At 42.1% G+C, this 27,934-nt stretch overlaps 2 protein-coding genes across 2 annotated transcripts in view; one reads left to right on the top strand and one right to left on the bottom strand.

Annotated features, from left to right (window-relative positions):
* Afg3l2 (AFG3 like matrix AAA peptidase subunit 2) overlaps positions 1-4,669 on the bottom strand; it is a 92,715-nt gene extending 88,046 nt beyond the window's left edge. The window contains exon 1 of the mRNA XM_080267646.1: positions 4,545-4,669. Within this exon, the coding sequence (XP_080123772.1) occupies positions 4,545-4,631 (87 nt within the window). The 5' untranslated portion in view covers positions 4,632-4,669. The remainder of the gene's footprint in view (positions 1-4,544) is intronic.
* A 582-nt stretch (positions 4,670-5,251) lies between these two features.
* Positions 5,252-27,907, top strand: snRNP-U1-C (small ribonucleoprotein particle U1 subunit C). The gene is made up of 6 exons (XM_080268134.1): positions 5,252-5,289; positions 8,232-8,274; positions 20,267-20,375; positions 22,321-22,386; positions 24,352-24,594; positions 27,390-27,907. The coding sequence occupies exons 1-6, from the start codon at positions 5,282-5,284 to the stop codon at positions 27,488-27,490; spliced, it is 570 nt and encodes a 189-aa protein (XP_080124260.1). The 5' UTR covers positions 5,252-5,281; the 3' UTR covers positions 27,491-27,907.
* The last annotated feature ends 27 nt before the right edge of the window (positions 27,908-27,934 follow it).

Here is a 27,934-nt window from a genome sequence, read left to right on the forward strand (position 1 = left end):
AAGGTTGGGTTGAAACAGGGATGTGTCATGTCTCCATGGTTGTTCAATCTGTACTTGGATGGGGTAATAAAAAAGGTACAAGGTAAGGTAGTGGATGTTGGAGTGGCCCTGGTGAGAGAGGGTAGTGTCTGGACTGCCTGTACTGTTGTTTGCAGATGATACTGTGTTGTTGAGTGAAGACGAAGGAGAGTTGCAAGGCTTGGTGGATGAGTTTGGGAGAGTGTGTAAGAAACGGAATCTAAGGTGAATGCAGGGAAGAGTAAAGTGATGGCCTTTGAGAGAGGTGAAGTCAGTGAATGTACAGCGAGGTTGGATGGTGAGGAATTGGAAAATGTGGGTACGTTTAAGTACTGTACTTGGGTAGTGTGATGAGTAAGGATGGAGCTTTGGAGGGTGAAGTGCTTGAAGGGGTACAGCAGGGAAGTGAGCATGGAGGTGAAAAAGTTACTACATGACAGTATTGTGATACCAACTCTAACGTATGGAAGTGAAGCTTGGATGTTGCTGGAAGGGCACAAGTCAAGAGTGAGAGCAGTGGAAATGAGTTATTTAAGAGGAGCCTGTGGAGTCACATGGAGAGACAGGCTGACAAATGAGGATATAAAGCGTTGTGGTGTGGATGTGGATGTGATAGGAAGCGTTAGGAGGAATACACTGAGGTGGTTTGGCCATGTGGAGAGGATGGAGGGTGAAAGACTGATGAAGAGAGTGTATGTGAGTGAGGTGGAGGGGGGAAGAGGGAGGGGGAGACCGAGGATGAGATGGAAGGATGGGGTGGAGAGGTATATGAGAGAGGGGGGTGTGAGTTGGGAGCAGGGCAGTGAAATGGCAGGGGACAGGGCGACGTGGAGGCGATTTGTTTGTGGCCACCCCGAACGGGATTGAGGCATCTGGCAATAGATAGATAGATAGAAGATTCCAGTGCTGTCCATCCATCACTTCCCCCCTCTGACTTCCTCGTGGCTGACATTAAAATTTCTTCAGCTAATGTACTTTCTGCCATCACTGCCCTCAATACCAACAAGGCATATGGGCCTGATGGAGTCCCTCCTGTTGTCCTCAAGAACTGTGCGTCTGTGCTTACACCCTGCCTAGGTAAACTCTTTCGCCTTTGTCTACCATATCAACTTGTACTTTTCCTTCTTGCTGGAAGTTTGCTCTCATTCAGCCAGTCCTAAAGAACGGTGACCATTCCCAACCCTCTAACTATTGCCCAATTGCTTTAACATTCTGTGTCTCAAAAGTTTTTGAGTCTATTCTTAACAAAAAAAATTTTAAAGCATATTTCCATCATAACCTTCTTTCTGATCATCAGTAAGAGTTCCATCAGGGATGCTCCACTGGCGATCTTCTCACCTACCTTTCAGACTCCAGGTCATCCTCCTTTCAGGACTTCAGCATAAGCTTTGCCATTGCACTTGACATCTCAAAGACTTTCGATCGAGTTTGACATAAATCTTAAATTTCCAAACTGCCCTCTTATGATTTCTATCCTTCTATCGGTGCCTTCATCTATAGCTTCCCTTCTAGTCGTTCTATAGCTGCTGTTGTAGACGGCCATCGTTCTTCTCCTAGATCAATCAACAGTGGTGTTCCTCAGGACTCTGTCCTGTCATCAACTCTCTTCCTTTAATTCATCAATTACCTTCTAAGCTGTACATCTACCCCTATCCACTCATACACTGATTCCACCCTTCACCTTTCCATTCGCTTCTCGCAACGTCCATCTCAGTAGTAACTTCAACAAACAAAGGATGAGGCCATGGCACACCTAATGTCTGACTTGGCTCGTATCTCTGCATCAAAGACTCAGTTTTTACACCTAACAACTTGACAGAATCTTCCACAGGAGTACCCACTAACATTTAATAATATCCAGCTTAATCCTGCATCATCCTTAATCATACGTTGGGTTTCATTCTCTCGGGACTTATCTTGGAAAGATCATAATACATCTCTTGTAAAATCTGCTTCAAAGAGATTACGTGTGCTAAGCCGACTCCATATATAACTTCTTCATCCCTGCACAGATGCTGACTTTATACACGGGTTTTATTCGCCCCTGCGTAGAGTACAACTCACATGTGTGGGGCAACTCCCCACATACAGCTCTTCTCAATAGGGTGGAGTCAGAGGCTTTTTGTCTCATTAACTCTCCTCCTCTTACTGGCTCCCTTCAACCTCTGTCTCTTCGTCGCATTGTTGCATCTTTATCTCTTTTCTATCGCTACTCCAATAGTCACTGCTCTTCTGAACTGTCAGCTTGCATCCCTCCACCTCTACACTGGGTGCATAGCGCCCGTCTAGCGACAAACTCTCATCCCTTTTCTGTCCAACTCTCTAATGCAAAAGTTAACCATTACTCCCAGTCTTTCATTTATGCAACATGTCAACTCTGAAACTGTCTCCCTCTGTCTGTAGTTCCTACTTCCTATGATCTCCAGTCTTTCAAACCCAGTGTGTCCAGGCATCTTGAACGGAACGGTTCTTGAATCTGGCTCTCTTTTGTATTGTTTTTGTTTTATTCTTCGAAGGAATGGTTTGCGGACTCCTGGCCTTTGGTTCCTTCTTCCTTGCATTAAAAAAAAAAAAAAAAAATCAGTGACCAACACTGATACACATGTGGGTGAAAGGATGGTGTGTGATAATTACACAGGGTATATACTGAAATGGATTAACAGTTGGATGGATAGGTAGATAGGGACACTGTACTTATATATATCAACAGATAAAAAGACCAAAAACTGAACTTGTGGGTGGATAGACTGATGGGTATAAATAAATAAACTTAAACAGACACATAAAATGATAAAAGACACACAAATACGTGGTTGGATGGACAGACAGATACATATAATTAGATAAAGAGATAGAAATGTAGACAATAGCTAAATGGGTGGATGGAAGGGTAATCATATGCAAGGACACCAAGACTTACAAATGGCAATTGGATTATTATTACTAGCATTGTTTTTGAAAACTGTATCCACTTTTATTGCAACAAAACGAATTAACAAATGGATAGATACGAAGAAGCTCAGTAAGGAGAATAATCACATACACACACACACACACACACACACACAAAATCTCCTTGGCTGAATAACATGGCTAAAGAAAGATGTTATCATAATGGAGTTACGGTACATCGCTGGGACAGCTCTAGTGCCTGTGATTAATTCCACCTAATGCCAGACGACACCATTCTGCTGAGAGTGAGGATCATAAGCTTAAACCTTAAATCACAAAGCGGCACGCAAATCCTAATTCTTTATGGTCATTTATGGAACTCCTGTGGTTATTATGTACCGTATGGTCAGCCTGAATCCCAAATTACATAGTGCAGTCAGTAACCACATGGGAGGTGTAAAAACTGAAATGAAACTTAACAAATTAGTCATTGGTCTGGCCAAGATCTGAACTCAGACCCCCTGTGCTCCAAAAGCGCACACATTACCACTGGGCCAAAGAGAGGATCCACACTTTGCCTCTGGGCAACGCGGGCATTTACAGACCCAATTACATCCCTCTTTTTTCCCCATGGTGATTAATTTGATGAGTTTTTAATACACGGTAGCATAACATTGGAGGCCACCATTGGGGAGGCTGCACACCCTACTGAACAGCTCATTCCCAGGATGTAGGGACAAGGACGCTGCCAGCTAACCACAAATTGCCAACCAAGCCTCGCCTCACATCCCACAACACTGCCAACCAATGTACAAAGTGAAATGAAACTTAACAAATTAATCACTGGTCTGGCTGAGATTCAAACTCAGGGCCCCAGACTCAAAAGGTGTGCACATTACCACTGAGCCAAAGAGTGGATCCCTACTTCGCCTCTGGGCAACACAGGCATTTATGGAGACCACTACAGAGGGCCAAAAATGTTCCAGCAGCATTATGTAGCTCAGAAATTATTGCAAAAAATTGGGAGTAGGTATTTCACTTGAGATCTGAAGCCAAACCATATGGCCATAAGTCTAATGAGTGTTAATACTATCCCCATTGGCCCTTTTGTAATAAAAACAATTCTAGCGCTAATCTTCTATGACATCTGATTCCACATTATATATATTATTCAGCAAAAAGAGTAACAGGAAACTTTTTTTTTTTTTTTTTTTTTTTTTTTTTACCATGTTCCTACCAGATTATTTTGTTCAATTACAGAGGTGTCTAGTAGAGAGCATTTGGTCTAACATGACAAAGATCCCTATCCCATTTCAGTTTAGTTGCTGGTCCAGTAGCTATAGTCTGACTGAAGAGATGTTTAGCTTTTACAATAGATTACTATTCTTCTTTCCTTTTTAGATGGTTTTACCCTGAGCAACAAGCCTAATGGTTTTCTGCACTGGAAATCATTTATAACATTGAGTGGTAGCCATATAACCAACCCATACGTGTCCTTACGTGTCGATAAACAGGCTGGAGGAGGGTTAGTGCCCCTCCCCATAAAGCAAGGTTAGGTTTCTCTGAATAAAATCTATGTACAGAAAACCATTAGAATTCTGAGTCACTAAGTTCTAAAAGTTCCAGATCCTGACCTGTCCTGGATCTAGTGCTCCCGTCCTCACTCCCCTCTGCAGCAGTCTCTCCAGCCTCCGGGCCGCCGTCAACAACCTGTGAGCCATCCTGTCGCCTTGCTGTTACTTCCGTGGCCGCCTGTGCTGTGTGGCAAGGCAATATTCACAGTTACATCACCCACCTCCAAGATTCCATAACTAGGCCTAACGTAACAATTTCTCATGACACATCAATGCGCCCACTCACATAATGGGCAATCTATCAAATGGCAAGGCTTGTTATGCACTAGTACATTTAATCAATGTCATTTAACCAATACTGGCTACTTACACAAGGATATCCTCGTGAAATAGGTGAGTTTGCGGGGACTTACCTTTCCACGGCAGCGGCCAAATAATGAGCACTTGTCTTCCTCAGAACCACCAATACAAACAACGCTCCTTGGCCTTACATCATTTATTATTTTATTATTATCAAATCAAGGTTTTTGTATAAAAGAAAAGAATACTAATCAATAAAGCAGAAATAGTAATAATACCCCGAGAGCATAATTTCTTTCAATACTGTATTCTTGATCCTTTTATATGCAGTATTCTTGTTTAAAATAAAGTTCGGGAGTAAAAATTGACACTATAATTATCAACAAAATTCCAAAAAATGTTTATCTATAGGTCTCAAATAGGAGTTCTAAGGACTACAGCTATTATCCATTTACCGAGCAAGCATTGTTTACTTGACGCGGCTTGACTCCAGTACCATGCCAAAGTTGGTATTTCTCAAATTTTACGTTCACTTCTTATTTTTTAAGGTACTCATAGAAAAATGTAGAGATATTTACAACAGGTGACATTGTTCTCAATGATAAAAAGTACCTGAGCTCGGTGGGGTAAGAGAATTTGTGGTGGTGTGTTTGATGATGTCAAGGTTCTGGAATATTTTAGGTATTATTAGTGATGAAATTAACCCTTGCGTGGTGGTTTCCTCTATCGCATTTTAGGTGAAACTGCAGGAAAGCTCCCATGCATAAAATCACAGTCGTATATTTCATAATTATCATGGCAATAGCTTAGAAAAGTTGTGGAAATGTGTAATATTGAAGATGTCAGCTATACAACATCAGGTTTTACATGTAAAACATGGCAAGTGGCCTCCCACCATGTTGGACTTTCAGATCAATGCGCGAAAGCTAACCTATTACTAAGTGTTTGTCCCTATTACCCTTACCTAGTACTGGTACCGTATGACCTAATCTAACCTGACCTGACTTAGTTCAGCCTAACCTGACTTAGCTAACCAGAATGAGTCGGGAATGAATGGGTTTTGGATCCAAATTGAAGAGTATCATAAGAGAAATAAATAGGCTAAAGGAGAAAAGATGCATCTCATTAAAGTTTGTGGTAGCTGAAAAGGAAACAGCTCTACTTCAGATACTCAAGAACTGCAGCAGAAGTAGAACAATTTCATACGATTGTGAATGATTGTAATTGACTAAGATGAAACTGGAGGAGAGTTCCCATGCCCAGAATTTAGCTACTAATGTACTTTTTTTCCCTCAATAAACTGTAATATAACGTCATTCTGACAGCCTTAAAAAGTTACAGAACTGCCTAATTTTGAAGTTACCAGCTACACAGCCCCATCAGTTTTATACACAAATCATGGCAAGTGGCTGCCCACCATGTCAGACTTTCAGTTTAATTCAGCCTAATAGTCAGTCCATCACTAATCGCTCTGCCCTACTAACATAACCTAATATGACCTAGCCTAACCTAACCTAATTCAACCAAAAAATTTTACCTAACCTAACCAACCCTGACAATTTGGGAATGAATGAGTTTCTGGTCTGAATCAACCCAACAGCTGTGCTCTGAAGGATGCCACTGCTACTGTCAACAAACCTAACATGGTGCTGTTTAGTACCTTAGTGTAAATGTTACCTATTTTCAGAGAATCTGGGTGTCATTAATAAATTACTGGTATAGGCTACAATTACGAAAGATATCTTTGTCACTGAATTTTTCATCTTTTGCCATTGCATAAACGCTGTCAATCCAGTGACATAGTTTTTCCTTTGTTCTTGCCATGTTCAGGCTATTTCATTCACCTAAAGATAGAATTTCTGGAAGTGGTCGTGTGAGATGTAACCGTCACTGACCCCTTCATAGTTGGAGGATCTTCCTATCTATCTGTCTATCTCTCTTTCTATAGCTAGACACCATAATTCCAAAAAGGGTGGCTGTTTGTCTTTGAGTTAGTTGTTTTACAGGGAGGGGCATTAACCCTCGCCCGCCCACTTGTTGACACGTAGGGGACACATACAGGTTGGTTATATGGTTACCACCCTGCTTTGTAAATGATTTCCTCCTTTACAGGAAACCCTTTGGCTTGTCACTCAGTGTAAACCCACCTGAAAAAGAAAGAAGTTTTAAAAAATCACCATCCACTCACTTGATGTAGTGCTGCTTTGGGTATCTGCCCTTTCCTCTCTTCTCTCCTTCCTCTTCTGTCTTTCCTTCATTCTTTCTTTCTTCTGCCTGCAGGCTACTTTACAGTTCCTCCTCTGTCTTTCTTTTCTTCTCTCTTTCCTCTTCCTTCTGCCTATGAGTGACTGTACTGTACACTGAGTGACAAGCCAGATGGTTTCCTGTACACCAGGAAACTATTTATTACACTGGGTGGTAACCATATAGCCAGATTATGGCACCTGGTGGTTCAGTGGATAATTAAGATGCTCCAGTCAGATTGAGCCTGTGTAGGTTTATATCCAAGGGGTGGTTGGGGTTTATTGCTCACATAAATGTCACTCTGGGATGAGTGAGGCTGGTCACTCTCACCTTAAATGTCCGGACCAAATTGCCTAGCCCCAGGTTCCTACGCTTCTCATGGGGCGATATAGAATTGGATGATTGATGGATGGATGAACAGGAAACATGAGACAGATAGGAAGAGAGGAGGACAAACACAGAAACTGAATGTTAAAGGTGAAGGAAGAAGTAGGTAGCACTGCATCAAGTATGTGGATGGTGATTGCCACCCCCTACCACCTACCTTTAGTAGAATCATCTGATAGGGGCCTGAGTAAATGAAAAATATGTAGCTAATTAAGTTGAAGAGGTTAAAGGAGGACTGAACTAGAAAGAAGAGGGAAATCGATACTGTGAAAATATTATCTTTGAATCCAGTGATGTAATTTTTAGTTTTGGTACGGTAATCATGCTGTTCCAGTACCGGTACTGTTTTTTCTCTAACCTAGTCTAGATTTTTGTCCTTTTGCAGCTTATTTCACATAGCTCTGTGGCAGGAAAAGACAATGCTATCGCTCTACATAGCTTCTTTCCATAGCACTTCTCTGTGTCTAGTGTCATAATCTTGTGTCAGTCTGTTTGTACTATTGCACATTCAAAACTGAGAGTTGGGAATTTTAGGATAATTTAGAGTAAAACAAGTACAGTATAGGCTATATACCTGATGATTAATTTAGCTTAAGTGGGATGCCTTGTAGAAGTGTTAAAGGAGGCTATACAGTACCGTATCCAATTCCTCCAGATCAAGAAATTTATCTGATTGTGAGATAGCAAGACTGAAGGGGAAAAAAAAAAAAATACTTCATTGATTGAAGGATTAACACTAGTTTGATTAAATCAGAATAAAGCTTGTGTATATTTTTGTTGATTAATCTAACTCCAATATTTGTTCTTTTGTTTCAGATATTACTGTGACTACTGCGACACCTACCTCACACATGACTCGGTAAATTTCTCTTTTATTTTTAGCTAGTTTATTATTTTGTATTTTATAAGAACCATTATGCTTCTTACAGGATCTGAAATCATACAGTGTAAAATTAGCCTCTAGTTATTTACTGTATTAAAGGTTTATATTCAGTGAAACTCAGTACAGTTTCAACTAGCAGTAAATAATTCTGTGAAGTAGTCTGCATTTGTTTGATTATGCAGTACAATACTGTACAGTAGGCTACTTGGTCTTAATGCTATGCTCATACATTTTTCTCCCTATGTTCAAACCACCGTATAGTCCATTCCAAATTAAAACTACACTTGGCCACAACTTACACCTTCCACATCTGTCCATACTCCCTCCCTCACCATCACCCATAATTATAGTCCATTCTATATTATAATTATACTGTAGTACTGGTGATAAAGTGAGGGAGTAAGGGCACATGTGGAAGGATGTGAGTCATGGCAAAGTTCGTTTCGTTTCGTTTTTAAAGGCTCCAACATGCTTGCATGTTGGTCACCTAATGGCGGCTCTCCACACTGCACGATCCATTGCAGCCTCCCTGTTCAGTCCCTTAACCCTAAGATCACACTTAATGACCTCGTCCCATGTCTTTCTCGGTCTACCCCTCATAACCCCACCCCCAATATTAACACTTCTCACCTTCCTCACCCAATTATCATCCCCCATCCTCTCCACATGTCCAAACCACCTCAATCTACCTCTCCTCATCACAACACCAATACACTCCAGTCCCATCCTACCTCTCAACTCTTCCATTGTAAACCCAGCCCCTCCAGGCCTTGGACGCAGGGACGCACTGCACATCCACCTAATCATTGTCATTTCTGTACGTCTGAGCCGGCGAATGTCTTCCTCCTTCACTGCCCAGGTCTCACTGCCATACAGCATTACACTCCTAACACATGCTGCATACAAAGACCCCTTAGCACGTAGAGAGAGCCCTCTCAATGTCAGGAGAGGCAAGAGCTCCCTGAACTTCTTCCAACCACTTCTCACCCTAGCCACAGAGCTAGCTCCAGCCCCACCTCCAGCACACAACATGTCTCCCAAATAACAAAACTCTTCCACACACTCAAGAGATTCACCAGCAAGTTCAATTCTTTCACGTCTGACGATCTCCACCTGCTCACCCCGGCACGCCGTACACATAAAATCAGCATTATCTCGCAGTCTACCTCTGATACCACTACATCTCTTATGCACCCATTTATCACACACACTGCACAAGATGGAATTACTTCCCACGCCCTTGTGGCAAACTGCACATGGCCACTCTCCCTCGTCTTTGACAGTACTGCCACCAACCCTAGATATCATCACTTTTGTTTTATCTGCATTTACCCTTAAACCCTTTTGCCCCATACCATCTCTCCACTTCCTAAACCTTTCCTCCGCCTTACTTATTTGATACTGGCTATTGTACAGTACAGACTTTCAAATTCAAAGTGATTGGCTCCAGAGGAATTATGGAAATGGAATATTTTGGAAAGTAGAATTATGAAGATAACAATGTGCAGTCATTTAAAAAAAAAATAGCATACAGTACCATGAAGAGTAAATGCGATAAAGTAATGTGCATCGGTATTATATCATCCATTGCTGGACTTGCCTGCAAATAAACTTTGTCTCCAAACAAGTTTTGATTGTGTGAGTAGGCCTACAGATGATGTCAACACGCTGGTTTTGTAGAGAAAATGTTTAGGAGAACAGAGGCTTTTGGAGAGTAGTTGTCTGCATTTTTTGGGTTGTAATGGTACCTATGTGGAGTAAAGACTGAAGGAAAAGATATTGTGGGCAAAATCAAAGTACAAGAGGTATCAGGTAACTGTTGTGTTTGTGAATAATATTTGAAGGGATTCTTTAGTATTTTGCTAGTTTATCCCTGGATCCCAGCAGTAGGGGTTCATAATGCTACTATGCCTATGTAGCTCTTCCTCTGTATTACCCCATTATGATAGGGACAACTCTAGTACAGTATTCCTTTTTACCTCCCTTTTATGACTGAGACAACAATAATTTTCTTTTATTACCATACCCTTTTGATTGAGACAACTCAGTTTTTCCCCAGTATTACCCTTTAGTGATTGGGATAACTCTTGCATTCCTCTGTAGGCTATTACCCTTTAATGATCGGGACAAATCTGGTATTACTCTGCATTACCCTTTCATAATTGGGACAACTCTAGTTACCCGTCCCCGACCCAGAGGGGCTTGGGGACGGGTATTAGTTTCCCTCGATTTGTCTGTCTGTTTGTTTGTTTGTTTATTTGCTTGTTTTTGTCTATGTATATTTGTTTGTTAACAACTTTATGTGAAAATTTCTGGTGTGATTTTGACTTAAAATTACAGGGATGATGGGCTATGACCTTCTGATCACCTGATTAGATTTTGGACCAAGGCTCAGGCTGTAGGCCCAAAAAATTAAAAAGAAAGGGGGGGGGACAGGTAAAAATAGTTTTTTCGCCATAACTCCTTTCAATTTCGTCATATCGACATGAAACCAAAACCTAAACGTGCACCTTTCAAATCTGCATCCTATAACATGCCTCATTACATCAGGGGGTCACCCCCAAGTTAGCAGAAGGAGGGTCAGTGTCACATGGGTCGGCCTGAAAATTTAAAATGGGCAGTATTCTTGATAACCCCCCCCCCTGGGGGTAGGGGAGTTATCAAGAATACTCCTCCAGTATCCCTGCTTGTCGTACGAGGCGACTAAAAGGGTTGGTGGAGGGTTAGTGCCCCTCCCCAGAAAACGGCTAACTAAGAAGACAAACAAGAAGCCTCCGACAAGGACTGACCAAAAGATGACGACGAAGGACCGGACAATGGACATTGTACGAATCGCAACATGGAATGTAAAGGGTGCAAATGATGAGGTGAAAGAGAGAGAGATTATCCAGGTGCTTGAGGGTGCAAAAGTGGATGTATGTGGAGTAACTGAAACTAAATGGTGAGGAATGTGAGAGAATGGGAGTATGGATGGGGTATATGTGCAGGAGTAGGTGAGAATGAGAGGGCAAAAGAAGGAGTGTGTATTGTTGTGAGTAAAAGATGGAAACAGAACATAAGAGAGTATGGATCAGTTGGGTCAAGGATTGTGTGGGTAAGATTGAAAGTTGGAATACAAATGTGGGCGATTTTGTGTGTGTATGCGCCAACGCAAGATTGTGCAAGCAGGGTGAGAGAAGAGTTCTGGACAAATGTGGAAGTGTGCATGGAAAAGTTTGGAAGGAATGAGAGAGTGTTTTTGATCGGTGATATGAATGGTAAAGTAGGGAATGTGAAGGTGGATGGAATAGTTGGTGAGTGGGGTGTGCCTGTTGAGGTAAATGAGAATGGCAGTGTGTTAGTGGACATTTGTGCTGGGAGGGGGTTGGTGATAGCCAATACCCTCTTCAGGCACAAAATGATCCACAGGTGTACATGGCGAGTGATGAGAAGGGTGTGTGGTGAACTCATTGAAAGGAAGGTAGTGATTGATTATGTGTATGTGGATGAAAGGATGCGAAGATGTGTAATGGATGCAAGTGCTTATAGAGGTTGGGGGAGTGGACTTTCTGACCACTACTTGGTGGTGGCCAGAATCAAGATCCAAGTAAGATAGAGAAATAGAAGGGAAGGACGGGAAGAAGGAGTAGTTGCAAGGAGAGTGGAAAGTTTACAAGAGGATGAGAAAAAGGCAGAATATAAGAGAGAAGTGGAGGAACGATTGGGTAAAAATGAATTGGAGTAGATGGGGGACGTGGAAGATGTGTGCAGGATATTCACTGAAGAAATATGTGCAGCATGTGATGTGGTGTGTGGGATGAAGAGAAGACGGAGGGGGGTGCAAGGAACAGCGTGGTGGACTGAAGAGGTGAGACAGACTGTGGCACAAAAGAAGAAACCATACAATGAATGGATGCGAAATAGGGGCTTGGAAGAAGTTGAGAGGCGGAAGAGAGAGTTATATGTAGAATGGAAGAGAGAGGTGAAAAGATAAGTAAGAGAGAGTAAGAAGAGAGTGGATGAGGAATTTGGAAGGAATTTGAGTGTAAAATGGAGGGACTATAAGAAAATGTTCTGGAAAGATGTAAAAAGAGTAAGACAGGGTGGCAGGGAAGTTAGCAGGGGAGTGAAAGATAAAAATGGTAAATTACTAGTGGAGAAGGGAGAAAAAGTGAGCAGATGGAGAGAACACTTTAAGGAATTGTTGAACATAGAGGATGGAAGTAATGTGAGTATAAGTGGCTGGGGAATGGCTGGGAGAAAGAGGGAGGTGAGAAGACAGGAAGAAATCAGTAGGATAGAAGTTGTGGAAGCAATGAAGAAAGTCAATTTGGGGAAAGCCCCAGGAATTGATGGAGTGTGTTGTGAAATGCTGAAGCATGGGGAAGAGATAGTAGTAGAATAGATGTGGAAGATGTGCAGATTGGCCTGGGAGGAAGGTAGAGTCCCAGAGGATTGGAAGTCAAGTATAATTATTCCTTTGTACAAAGGAAAAGGGGAAAAAGAAGTGTGTGGTAATCATAGGGGCATTTGTCTTCTTAGTGTAATAGGAAAAGTGTATAGAAGGATACTTATTGATAGAGCTAGAGAAAGAACTGAGGAAGTAGTTGGAGAAGAACAGGGAGGCGCTAGGAAGGGAAGAGGTTGTGTAGGTCAGATATTCATTCTTAGATCTTTAGTGAAAATGTTTCTGGAGAAGGGAAAGAAGTTGTGTGCGGCTTTCATGGATTTGGAGAAAGCATATGACAGGGTGGATAGACAAGGATTGTGGAAAGTATTAAGAATATATGGAGTAGATGGGAAGTTGTTGAATGCTGTGAAGAGTATGTATGATGGTGCAAAGGCTGCAGTGCGTGTGGATGGTGAACTGAGTGAATTTTTCTCTTTGAAGATTGGGTTGAAACAAGGCTGTGTCATGTCTCCATGGTTGTTCAATCTGTACATGGATGGGTTAATGAAAAAGGTACAAGGTAGGGCAGTGAATGTTGGAGTGGCCCTGGTGAGAGAGGGTGGTGTTTGGAAACTCCCTGTACCGTTGTTTGCAGATGATACTGTGTTGTTGAGTGAATACGAAGGGGAGCTGCAAGGCTTGGTGGATGAGTTTGGGAGAGTGTGTAAAAAACGGAATCTAAAGGTGAATGTAGGGAAGAGTAAAGTGATGGTCTTTGAGAGAGGTGAAGTCAGTGAATGTACAGTGAGGTTGGATGGTGAGGAAATGGAAATTGTGAGTACATTTAAGTACTTGGATAGTATGATGAGTAAGGATGGACGTTTGGAGGTTGAAGTGCTTGAAAGGGTACAACAAGGAAGAAAGGTTGGTTTCTTGAAAGCAGTGATAAGAAACAGGGAAATGAGCATGGAGTGAAAAAATTACTACATGACAGTATTGTGATACCAACTCTAACGTATGGAAGTGAAGCTTGGACGTTGTTGGAAGGACACAAGTCATGAGTGAGAGCAGTGGAAATGAGTTATTTAAGAGGAGCCTGTGGAGTCACATGGAGAGACAGGCTGACAAATGAGGATATAAAGGAGCATTGTGGTGTGGATATGGATGTGATAGGAAGTGTTATGAGGAACACACTGAGGTGGTTTGGCCATGTGGAGAGGATGGAGGGTGAGAGACTGACAAGGAGAGTGTATGTGAGTGAGATGGAGGGAGGAAGAGGGAGGAGGAGGCCGAGGATGAGATGGAGGGATGGGGTGGAGAGGTATATGAGAGAGAGGGGTGTGAGTTAGGAGCAGGCCAGTGAAATGGCGGGGGACAGGGCGACGTGGAGGCAATTTGTTTGTGGCCACCCCGTACGGGATTGAGGCGTCTGGCAATAGATATAGATAGATAGATAGATAGATAGTTTTTATTTCATTTATTTATTCATTGTAGGTTCAAGGCATCCACTATCCACTCACCTGATTTAGTACTGCCATCAAGTGACTTGGTTAAGTTACAAGCCAGATGGTTTACTGTATCCCAGGAAACCATTTATTATGCTGGTGGTAGCCATATAACCAAGTGATGCCTGCTGGTCTTGTGAGTTAAGGTGTTCCATTTGGATGAGAGATTTACATCTTAGGGGTGGTTGGGGTTTATTGCTCATATAATTCCACCCAGGGGCAACGAAATCTGGTCATCCTCACCTTAAATGTTGGAACTGAGTACCCTAGCATTGGGCCTGGCCACTCCTGAGGGAGGTAGAAAAACATTGGATGGAGAGATTATTTTTATTGTTATTATTATTGTTTTGCTTATTATAATTGTTATTTTTTATTGTTATTGTTGTTATTGTTGTTGTTGTTATTATTATTATTATTATTATTATTATTACCGTATGTTATTATTATTATCATTCACTCTCATCTTAAATGTCGGGACCAACTGCCTAGCCCCGGGCTCCTACACTCCTTATGGGGCAATGTAGGATTGGATGATGTATGGCTGGATTATTATCATTATTATTATTATTATTATTATTATTATTGTTATTGTTATTATTATTATTTTATTATTATTATAATTATTATTATTATTATTATTATTATTAGCTATTGTTATAACCAAATTTTAGCTTGTGGTGGTTTAGTGGGTAATTAAGATGCTTCAGTCGGATTGAGCCAGTACAGGTTTATATCCCAGGGTTGGTTGGGGTTTATAGCTTACATAATGCCACTCTGGGATGAGTGAGGCTGGTCACTCTCATATTAAATATCAGGACCAACTTGCCTAGCCCCAGGCTTCTATGCTTCTCATGGGGCAGCACAGAATTAGATGTTAGGAATATTGATGTTAGGAATAACAGAAATAATAATAATAATAATAATAATATTAGTAATAATAATAATAATATTAGTAATAATAATAATAATAATCATAATAATAATAATAATCTATCTATCTATCTATAGCCCGACGCCCTAATGCTGCAAAGGGTGGCCGCAGACAAGACGCCTCCAAGTCGCTCTGTCACCCACCATATGACTACCCTCCCCCCAACACACCCCTCCCTCCCTCATACCTCTCAGCTCCATCCCTCCACCTCATCCTCGGTCTACCCCTCCCTCTCCCTCCCTCCACCTCATCCTCGGTCTACCCCTCCCTCTCCCTCCCTCCACCTCATCCTCGGTCTACCCCTCCCTCTCCCTCCCTCCACCTCATCCTCGGTCTACCCCTCCCTCTCCCTCCCTCCACCTCATCCTCGGTCTACCCCTCCCTCTCCCTCCCTCCACCTCATCCTCGGTCTACCCCTCCCTCTCCCTCCCTCCACCTCATCCTCGGTCTACCCCTCCCTCTCCCTCCCTCCACCTCATCCTCGGTCTACCCCTCCCTCTCCCTCCCTCCACCTCATCCTCGGTCTACCCCTCCCTCTCCCTCCCTCCACCTCATCCTCGGTCTACCCCTCCCTCTCCTTCCCTCCACTTCACCTACATACACCCTCTTAGTCAGTCGCTCATTCTCCATTCTCTCTACATGTCCAAACCACCTCAGTGTATTTCTCCTAATCTTCTCAACCACATCCACATCCACCCCACAACGTTCCTTCACTTCATCATTCGTCAACCTGTCCCTCCATGTCACTCCACATGCTCCTCTCAAGTAACTCATTTCCACTGCTCTCACTCTTGACTTGTTCCCCTCTTGCAAGGTCCACGCCTCGCTTCCATACGTCAGGGTAGGGATCACAATACTATCATGCAGTGACTTCTTAACTTCCATACTCACCTCCCTATTTCTCATCACTGCTTTCAGTGAACCTACAACCTTCCTTCCCTGCTGTACCCTTTCACGCACTTCATCCCCCAAAGTTCCATCCTTACTCATCACACTACCCAAGTACTTGAATGCACTCACATTCTCCATATCCTCACCATCCAACCTCACTGTACATTCTGGGACTTCATTCCTCTCAAACACCATAACTTTACTTTCGTTTACATTAACTTTCAGCTTCCTCCTCCTACACACTGTCCCGAATTCATTCACCAAACCTTGCAACTCCCATTCATCTTCACTCAACAATACTGTATCATCAGCAAACAGCAACACTGGAATCTTCCAAATCTCACCCTCATTCATTAGAGTCACCCCCACATCCACTGCCCTAGCTTGCACCTCCTTTACAACCCCGTCCATGTATATATTAAACAGCCATGGAGACATCACACAACCCTGTTTCAGTCCTACATTGAGATCAAAGAACTCACTCAGCTCACCATCCATTCTCACCGTAGCCCTAGCTCCTTCGTACATACTCTTCACAGCACTCAACAATTTCCCCTCCACTCCATATATTCTTAATACCTTCCACATACCTTGCCTATCTATTCTGTCATAAGCTTTCTCCAAGTCCATGAAGGCAGCATACACTTTCTTTCCCTTCTCTAGATACTTCTCCACTAAACATCTTAGAACAAATATCTGATCTACACACCCTTTTTCTTTCCTAAATCCCCCTTGTTCTTCTCCAATTAGCTCCTCTGTCATATGCCTAACCCTATCAATGAGTATTCTACCATATATTTTACTAGTCACACTAAGAAGGCAAATACCCTTATGGTTACCACATACTTCTCTCTCCCCTTTTCCTTTGTATAAAGGAACAATTATACCTGATTTCCAGTCCTCTGGAACCCTTCCCTCTTCCCATGCCAATCTACACAACTTCTATATCCACTCCACAACAATCTCACCCCCATACCTCAGCATTTCACCACACACTCCGTCAACTCCTGGGGCCTTTCCCAACTTGATCTTCTTCATTGCTTCCACTACTTCCGCCCTACTGATCTCTTCCTCCCTCCCCTCATCTCTTCTTCTCCCAGCCATTCCCCAACCACTTATACTCGCACTGCTCTCATTCTCTACATTCAACAAATCCTCAAAGTGCTCCTTCCATCTCCTCAATTTCTCTCTCTTCTCCACCAACAATCTATTATTCCTATCTTTCACTCCCCTACTATTTCCCCTTTCACACTGCCTTACTTTCTTTACCTCATTCCAAAACAATTTCTTATTCTCCCTCCATTTCACACTCAGATTCCTCTGAAACTCTTCATCCACTTTCTTTTTACTCTCCTTCACCAGTCTCTTCACCTCCCTTCTCCTGCTCACATATACCTTTCTCTTCTCTCTCTCATCTCCCCTACCTCTACTCGCCAACCATTCACTATATGCCTTCTTCTTTTGTTCCATAGCTTGTTTCACCTCATCATTCCACCATGCTGTCCCTTGCACACCCTTGCATCTCCTCCTCACTCCACAAACCACCTCACACACAGTGCCTATCTCTTCCGTGAATATAGTACATACATCTTCCACCCCTTCCATCTGCTCTAGCTCATACCTTCCCAATCTTTCTTCCACTATGCTCTTATACTCTGCCATTTTCTCACTATCTTGCAAATTCTCCACTCTTCTCACAGGAGCTGTTTCCTCCTGTCTTCCCCTTCGTCTCCTTAACCATTTTCTTGCAGCTTTACCTCCGAGACTCCATTCCCCCACCCTCTCCACACTCTTGCATCCAACACTTGTCTTCTCATTCACTCATCCACACACACATAGTCTATCATTGCCTTTCATTCAACAAGCTCACCATCCATTCTTCTCATTACTGTCCATGTATACTGGTGGATCATCTTGTACCAAAAGTAGGTGTTGGCTATTGCCAACCCCTTTACCAGCACAGATGTCCACCAAAGCACTACCATTCCCATCTGCTTCAGCTGGCACACCCCACTGACCAACCACTCCATCCACTCGTACATTCCCAACTTTGCCATTCATGTCTCCAATCAAAAGCACTCTCTCACTCCCCTCAAATTTGTCCATATATGCTTCTACTCTCACCCAAAACTCATCTTTCACTCTTGCCACTCGGTCCTCTGTCGGAGCATACACACATACAATCACCCACACTTGTATACCTACTTTCATCCTCACCCGTACAATCCTTGCACCCACTGTTCCATACTCTCTTATATTCTCCTTCCACTTCTTGCTTATCATCAGACATACTCCCTCTCTTGCTCTCTCATTCTCATTAACTCCCGCACATATACCTAAACCATATTTCCATTCTCTCACCCTTTCACCTTTCCATTTAGTTTCAGTCAGTCCACATATATCCACTCTTGCATCCTCAAGCACCTGAACAATCTCTCTCTTTCACTTCATCATTCACTCCTCTCACATTCCAAGTTCCCACCCTAAGAATGTCCTTTGTCCGTTCCTTAGTCGTCAACGTATGGTCCGTCCGGGTCCGAGGCGCTTTATTCGCTTGTTTAGTTAGTTCTTTTTACGGGGTGGGGCACTAACCCACCACCAACCCTTTTAGTTGCCTCGTACGACAAGCAAGGATACTGGGGGAGTATTCTTGAAAACCCCCTACCCAACCACTCCATCCACTCGTACATTCCCAACTTTGCCATTCATGTCATTACCCCCAGGGGTAATAACAATCATCATCATCATCGTTCTAGATAGATAGATAGATGATGATGATGATTGTTATTATTATTATTATTATTATTACTATTATTATTATTATTATTATTATTATTATTACTATTATTATTATTATTACTATTATTATTATTATTTCTGTTATTCCTAACATCAATAGACATTTTTGTTCATAGGAAAGAAGTCAGCAGTACACTAAGAAAGAATGGCACAATATTGTATTAACTTTTTTTTTCTATGTTTAGCTATTTATGATAATAATAATAATATCATGGTACTTGAACCCCTCTCACCTGACTTCAGAAATGGACTTCCATGGGAGATGTTGTATGCTGATGATTTTGTGTTGACTGCAGAGAATGAAAGGGAGGCAGGAGAAAGATTTAGGAAGTGGAGAGATGGTATGAGGCACAAGGGTTTAAGAGTAAATGCAGTTAAAACAAAAGTGATGGTATCTAGGGCAAGTGGCCGTACCGGTACTGTCAACGACGAGGGAGAGTTGCCATGTGTGACTTACCACAAGAGTGTGGGAAGTAATTCCATCTTGTGCAGTGTCTGTGATAAGTGGATGCATAAGAAATGTAGTGGTATTAGTTGTAGACTGTGAGATAATGCTGATTTCATGTGTGCAGTGTGTTGGGGAGTGCAGGTGGAGATTGTCAGGTGTGAAAGGATTGAACTTGCTGGTGAGTCTCTTGAGTGTGTGGATGAGTTTTGTTATTTGGAATACATGTTATGTGCTGGAGGTTGGGCCAGAGCTAGCTCTGTAGCTAATGTGAAGAGTGGTTGGAAGAGGTTCAGGGAGCTGTTGCCTCTCCTGACATTGAGAGGGCTCTCCCTCCTTGCTAAGGGATCTTTGTATGTGGCATGTGTTAGGAGTGTAATGCTGTATGATAGTGAGTCCTGGGGAGTAAAGGAAGAGGATTTTCGCAGGCTTAGACGTACAGAAATGACAATGATTAGGTGGATGTGCAATGTGTCCCTGAGTGTGAGGCCTGGAGGGACTAGGTTTACGATAAAAGAGTTGAAGGGTAGGATGGGACTGGAGTGTATTGGTGTTGTGATGAGGCAAGGTAGATTGAGGTGGTTTGGGCATGTGGAGAGGATGGGGGATGCTGAAAGTGAAAAGTGTTAATGTTTGGGGTAAGGTTGCAAGAGGTACACCTAAAAAGACCTGGGAGGAGGTCATTGAGTGTGACCTCAGGGATAAAGGACTGAATAGGGAAGCTGCCAGAGATCAAGCAGCATGGAGCGCTGCCATTAGGTGACCAAGACTGACGCATGCAAGCATGTTGGAGCCTTCAAAAACGAAACGAATGATAGATTATTATTATTGTTATTGTTATTATTTTTATTATTATTATTATTATTATTATTATTAATATTGCCATTACCATTATTATTGTTATTATTATTATTATTAATATTATTATTAATTAATTAGTAGTAGTAGTATTGCTTCTGTTGCTGCTGCTGTTGTTTTAATAGGGAATATCATAATGTCATATTAATTGGCTGCTTACATCCTTGCAGCCATCAGTGCGTAAGACCCACTGCCAAGGAAGGAAGCACAAGGAGAATGTGAAGATCTACTACCAGAAGTGGATGGAGGAGCAGGCACAGTCACTTATTGATGCCACCAGTCAGTTCACCTTGAATTCAGATAGAATTATTGTTGGCTTGTTTTCATCTGACAAAACTGGGTCATTCCTGCCTCACCATAAAAATTTATCTTGAGTTTGGGTAGAATTACAAATAGTGTAGATGGTTAATTTTCACCTGATAGAACTTGGCCACAATTTCCTCGTCACAATTTATCAGCAGTTTATCTCGAGTTTGGTCAAAATTATTCTGGGTTTGTTTTCATCTGACAGAACTGGGCTACTCCTACAACTTAAATATTAAGTTATGGTTCCACAAAATTCAGTGCATCTTAGTTATAAAGTAGGAATGCATCTCTTTTGTTACCAGTCTAGTCAACTTTCCACTCAGACCACACCTGGCCATCAGCTGGGCAGAAAGCTGTTAGCAATAGATCTCAGGTTAGAACAAACACATAATTGTAGTGATAGTAGTAGCTGCAACTCCAGGCTCATCCAAACCTGATCCTGGTGGACTGTGAATTAAAGTTGTCCTCCTCTTGCAGTCCATCATCCTCCTTTTGGGGGTTAGGGAGGGAACTGAGGGACATTTGTGCAGCAGAGTTGACCAATTTTATCGGTGCCATGGTAAGAAGGCGTCCCTCTCCAGCACCAAACACTATAGCAGCACAGTAGATAGTCAGTACCGTACTCAGTATAGATCAGGAATGTGTTAAAGAATGTCATAAATTTTTCTTACAATGTGGTACTATTAATTGGGAGGGGGGAAGAGGAGGAGGGGGAGACCAAGGATGGAATGGATAGATATGTGAGGGTGAGGGGGTGTGTACATTGGAAGGAGGGCAGCCAAATGGCAGAGGACAGGGTGACATGGTGGCAAAATGTTTGTGGCCATCACTTGTGGGATTAAGGCATTTGGCAATAGTTAGATACTGTATATGGAATTTAGGAGGAGCTGGTAAATTTGCTCTTATTTTGTGTTACATTGGAACAGTTAGCTATATACTACCAGTACGCAGTATAACATTTGTTTGGGGCTTGAACCCATCTCGCCACTGCAGGTCTAAAAGATGCGGCTCTCATGTAATTATAATGTTTTTCCTATAACATAAACACACCCTGACCTGTTGCAGTGTGGATGGTAGTGAATTGAAGCTCATCAGTCTCGGGTGTGATCAGGGGCATAATAGAGTCAGGCCTTGTTTGTTGAAGAATATCACACCATCTTCCTTACAGTGTGTGCTGTACATTGGGAGAAACTATGGATAGCAGTGGGGTAATTTATAACATTCATTTTTAAGTTTGATTAGGGCTATACAACAGTTCAGTTGCTCGATACACATGCCTCATTGTAAGTTAGGGCTGTTTTCCATATATCATGTCTTCCTAACAGTTGGTGCTGTAAATTGGGAGGAACTGGCAGATTAGCTTTACAGGTAGCAGTGGAATGATTTATAACATTTATTTTATTATAATACAGTAGCATATGGTCAGACCATGCATATTCCAGAATATCACAATGTTATTATCTGTATGATTGGTGCTGTACATTGGTAGGACTGGCAAATTAGCTTCATGGGTAATAGTGGCATAATTTATAGCATTCAGTCATAAATTTGATGAAGGTTATACAGGAGTTCATTTGCTACAGACAGTCAGGTTTCACTGCAAGTTAAGGATGTGTTCCTTACTACTGGTACAGGACCTCTTGTATATCAGTTTAACTCATTGAATCCAGGTGACAGTGCATTACTTTATTGTTGCTGCTAGAAGGTGATTTTATTTAATTAGGAAAGCCGTATCACTTGGCAGGGTTTACTCTCATTGGAAGGGGTTTACTAAGGCTGTGGTATATCTAACCCTAACAGTCTGCATAATCATATCTAAGTAAAATTATCAGAAAATAAAGGGGGGGGGGAAGGCACTCATTGGGCTAAGAATGCATCTTTATTTCCCCATTGTGATGAATTATGTTGACTGTTTCAGCTGCTGCATTCAAGGCAGGCAAGATCCCTAAAGGAGCAACCATCCCACCACCAGCAGCCATGCAAGGTGAGGCAGCGTGGGGCTTTAGTGTGTCTTGTTGATGCTGGATTGTCCATGCGTCACTCTCGTGCCAATAGCTTGTATGTACAGTTAAAACTCTTGGATCTGAAATGCTTGGTTTCAAAGGCTGTACAGGAAATGGAATGGAAATGTTGTGTGGGAGTAAGACACAGGTTAGAACTTGTTTTCTTTATTTTCCCTGAAATTTTGGGTCAGAGAACCTATCTTCAGCGAGTTCTGTGTAGCCTGAAACATTAGAGAAAATAAAGAATTCAGACTCTATCCTGTGTCTCCTTCCCACTCAAAATTTCCACTTGTAATGGATTGTCTAGAAAGTTTAGTATTTAGGAAAGTGGATTCATAGTGATAATGGGAAAATCATGTAATAAATAGACTAGAGTACTGTGAATAATAAGTAAAATTAAGTACCTTGCGTTAGTAATTCATAATCTGCTCTCATACATGTCTACCAAAAGAACTTTATATTCAGATATGCATTGATTGTGTAAGGACATGATTGTGTAAGGACATGTAGCATGAAAAAATATTTTGAAGTGTGGGTTTTGGAAACTGAATGTTCAGATTTGGGAGAACAGTTTGTAATGTACTACAAGTGTCATTAGCTGCTAATTCTTCACTCTACTCCTTGTAAGTTTTTCATTCTCTTACCATTAGCTGGTAAATTCACTTTCTTGCCTGTAATTTTTTCTTACGCTTATTGTTAACTTGTACATTTTTCACTCTCTAGCCTGTAAATTTCTCATTTTCTGTATATTCTTCTCCCATCATTAGCTTGTAAATTATTCATGCTTGCCATTAGCTTGTAAATTTTCCACTCTTATGCCTTTAGCTTGTAAAGTCTTCACTTTCTTCCAGGTAATTTTTTTATTCCTTTGCTATTAGCTTGTAAATTCATCACAGTTGCCATTAACTTGTAAAGTCTTCACTTCATTGTTGTAAATTCTTCACTGTCTTGCGGGACCATTATTTTAATCTTTCCTGATGTGTATATACTGCAGCTCATTGAAACTACCTTTTCATTTCACCCTGCATCTGGAATCATGATCATATATAGTGTAAAATTATGGTGTAATGTTAAAGTACACTACAAGGATACAGGGGACTGTCTGTAAAGAGTTTAAATCCAAGGATGGTTAGGGCTTATTAACCATATAACACCACTCGAGGGTTAGTGTTTAATTTTTCATGCCATCATTTTCTGAACTGAATAGCCAAGCTGTGGACCCCAGTGCTCATTATTGGGTAGTAAAAGAGTAATGCTGTTTAGTAGGGATTCAGACTTTGTGTAACCTCTCCTAGTCTAACTTAGCATAACCTAATCTAATCTGACCAAACCTGACTTTTTAGGCTATTGTGACCTGGTCAAACCAAACCTACCCAGCCCTGTCCTAAACTAATCTGACTTCATATTGTTTATAAAGGCTTCCAACAGGCTTGTGTGGGTTAAACTTTATCACCTAATGTCAGCTTTCCATGCTGCTGAATCTCTTGCAGCCTCCTTATTCAGTCCTTGAACCCTGAGGTCACACTCTAGATGACCTCATCCCAGGTCTCATTTGGTCATCCTCTTGCAACCCTCTTCTTTATTTACTGACTTATGATTAATTTCTCATAATCTCTGCTCATTTAACCTAACCTAACCTAAGATCCAAAGTTTGATATGCTTTTGTTAACCAGGCAGTGATCCTGGTTGCTTTATCTTGCCTCACTTAACATTTCCTAACCAAACCTAATAAACTCAAATAAAATCTAACCTAATATAATCCAGCTAAACCAAACCAAACCATTCCTAACCCAGCCTAACCTAACCAAGCATTTCCTCTCCTAACATACCAGTAACCTAATCAGACCAAAGCAGATCTAACATACCTTAACCTAGTTGAACCAGGCTGAGCCAAATTTGGCCTAACCCAAGCTGACTGTAGTTGAGATAATATTTGTGTCTTACAGGTGGTGGTCCCGGTGGTCCTGGGGGTCCAGGTGGTCCAGGGGGTCCAGGTCCACAAAACATGGGTGGACCCGGGGGCCCACCTCGGGGTCCAGGTATGGGCAACATGGGCCCTCCGGGCATGGCTGGGGCTAACATGCCGGGCAACATGGGTATGCCGCACATGGGGCCGCGAGGACCCATGATGGGGCCACCAATGATGGGGGGTCCACCAGGTCCAGGCATGCCTCCAGGGATGATGCCAGGTGGGTCATATCTGAAGTGGCTTTGGGGTCTGTAATATGGGTACCTGTTCCTTAGCTGTTTATTCGACACAATTATAGAGGTATAAAGCTTTTAGATCAGACAATGAAGGTAATGGAAAGAGTTTTAGAAGGTATGATTAGAGAAAGAGTGAATATTGATGAGATGCAGTTTGGGTTCATGCCAAGTAGGGGGACCACTGATGCCATATTCATTGTTCGACAGCTTCAGGAAAAATATATTGGTAGGAGAAGGGATCTTTATTTTGTTTTTGTTGATTTGGAAAAGGCCTTTGACAGAGTCCCTAGAGAGGTGGTGAAGTGGGCAATGAGAAAGCTTGGCTTGGAGGAGTGGCTGGTTAGGGTGGTGATGGCTTTGTATGTGGGTGCTCTCACCCAGGTAAGAGTAATGAGTTTTCCATGAACGTTGGTGTGCATCAGGGGTCAGTTTTGAGTCCCATGTTGTTTATCATGGTATTTGAAGCCCTCTCACGTGACTTCAGAAATGGACTCCTGTGGGAGATGTTGTATGCTGATGATTTGGTGTTGATTGCAGAGAACGAAAGGGAGGCGGAGGAAAGATTTAGGAAGTGGAGAGATGGTATGGGACACAAGGACTTAAGGATAAATGCAGATAAAACAAAAGTGATGATATCTATGGTTGGTGGCGGTACTGTCAAAGACGAGGGAGAGTGGCCATGTGCAGTTTGCCACAAGGGCATGGGAAGTAATTCCATCTTGTGCAGTGTTTGTGATAAATGGGTGCATAAGAGATGTAGTGGTATCAGAGGTAGACCGCGAGAATAATGCTGATTTTATATGTATGGCATGTCGGGGAGAGCAGGTAGAGATTGTCAGGTGTGAAAGGATTGAACTTGCTGGTGAATCTCTTGAGTGTGTGGAAGAGTTTTGTTATTTGGGAGACATGTTGTGTGCTGGAGGTGGGGCTGGAGCTAGCTCTGTGGCTAGGGTGAGAAGTGGTTGGAAGAAGTTCAGGGAGCTGTTGCCTCTCCTGACATTGAGAGGACTCTTCCTACGTGCTTAGGGGTCTTTGTATGCAGCTTGTCTTAGGAGTGTAATATTGTATGGTAGTGAGACCTGGGCAGTAAAGGAGGAGGATATTCGTAGGCTCAGACGTACAGAAATGCTAATGATTAGGTGGATGTGTAGTGCGTCCCTGCGTGCAAGGTCTGGGGGGGCTGGGTTTACGATGGAAGAGTTGAGAGGTAGGATGGGACTGGAGTGTATTGGTGTTGTGATGAGGAGAGGTAGATTGAGATGGTTTGGGCATGTGGAGAGGATGGGGGATGATAATTGGGTGAGGAAGGTGATAAGTGTTAATATTTGTGGTGGGGTTATGAGGGGTAGACTGAGAAAGACATGGGACAAGGTCATTATGTGTGACCTCAGGGTTAAGGGACTAAACAGGGAGGCTGCAATAGATCGTGCAGCATGGAGAGCCGCCATTAGGTGACCAAGACCGACGCATACAAGCATGTTGGAGCCTTTAAAAACGAAATGAAACGAAACAAGGAGAGACTTTTCCAGACTGAGGATGATGCCTGGCAAGCTACATTGTCTTTCTTACTGTACACGTTTCTGTCTCTCCATTGCCAGATTCCATAATCTCATAAAATGTAGTCAAAACCAAATCATCTTCACGTCACCCAGTCCTCTGCTTTTTGACTGCTCACCCCCCAGCTTGCACCCCCCCCTCTCTTCTATATCTCTCCACTCCATTCCTCCATCTCATCCTTAGTCTCCCCCTCCACCTCATTCTCACATACAGTTTTGAAATTCGTTCTCTTATTCCCCATCCTCTCCACATGGTCAAGTCATCTCAGAGGATTTCTCTTAACACCTCCAATCACATTACATCAACAGTTTTAGTACACTTTATTTTTCCTACTTATGAATTTTTTTCATCTTTAACAAAGACTTTTCTAATCCAGGGTGATTGTACCATTGATAATGCAAACTCTTCCATAAACCCATCAGCCAGAGGAAAGTGTAAGATATAAATTGATTGATTATGATAAAAATTTATTGATTTTTAATGTAATCATTCAGTTTATATTTTATTCAGCTTATGAGAGATTTTTCAAGCTGGAGTTTATACTGGTGACATTGGATCATTTCTCTCTCTCTCTCTCTCTCTCTCGTATCAAATGAAGTACATCTCTTATTTTCTTTTTACTGCCTGCTTACCACCAAAATAATTGAGGGAAATAAGGTTGGTGGGGGCGCTCACCATCCACTCACTCGATGCCGTGCTGCTCTCAGGTGACTGCCCTTTTCTCCCTTCCTTCTTTCCTCTTCTGTCTTTCCTCGTCCTTCTGTCTACGGGTGACTGTACACTGAGTGACAAGCCAAATGGTTTCCTGTACAGCAGGAAACCATTTACTATGCTGGGTGGTAACCATATAACCAAATTATGGCGCCAGGTGGCTTAGTGGATAATTACGGTGCTCCAATCAGTTTGTGTCTGTGCAGGTGTATATCCAAGGGATGGTTGGGGTTTATTGCTCACATAATGTCACTCAGGGGTGAGTGAGGCTGGTCACTCTCATGTTAAATATCAGGACCAACTTGCCTAGCCTCAGGCTCCTATGCTCCTCATGGGACAATACAGGATTAGGTGATGATGATGATTGATGGTGGTGATGATTTGGACATAAAGCAGTGCACTCATTTTGATCTGGCTGTTATAGTACTAATAATGAATGATGATGATTAGTAATAATAATGATGAATGATATCAAGCAGTAATGAAAACATCGATGTGTTTACCATTTCAGGGATGAGACCGCCCATGGGTGGACCGATGGGACCAATGATGATGGGTCCAGGGGGCATGCGACCGCCCATGATGGCTGGACCACCGCAAATCAGACCATAACTCTTAATTGTATAGTTAATTCTACAGTTAATGCCATAGTTTTTATATTGTGTGGAATTCTCCCACTTTCATACCTTTTCTCCTTGTTTTCTGGACCCTTTCTCACTCTGTCTTTAAGTGGGAAAAGAGGGTCATGATGATGATAGTTCTTCCACTTTTGTACTTTCTATTGTCTAGTTTTCTTGGTCCTATCTCACCCTGTCCTTATGTGGGAAAGAATGTCATGATGATGATGATAGTTCTCCCACTTTTGTACTTTCTCTTGCCAAGTTTTCTGGATGTGTAATTTTAAAAAATGATTATAAAAACATCAGTATCATGTTTTTTTTTTTTTTTTTTTTTTTTTTTTTTAAAGGCAGATGTCAGTCATATTTCTAGTGAAGCAAAATGATATCTCTTATATATTTAGTTACAATAACATGATACAGTTATTTTAGACTTTTA

Source organism: Coenobita brevimanus, chromosome 3 (assembly GCF_032717465.1).
Source record: "Coenobita brevimanus isolate Jiangsu-jjx chromosome 3, ASM3271746v2, whole genome shotgun sequence".
Classification (NCBI taxonomy): Eukaryota; Metazoa; Arthropoda; class Malacostraca; order Decapoda; family Coenobitidae; genus Coenobita; species Coenobita brevimanus.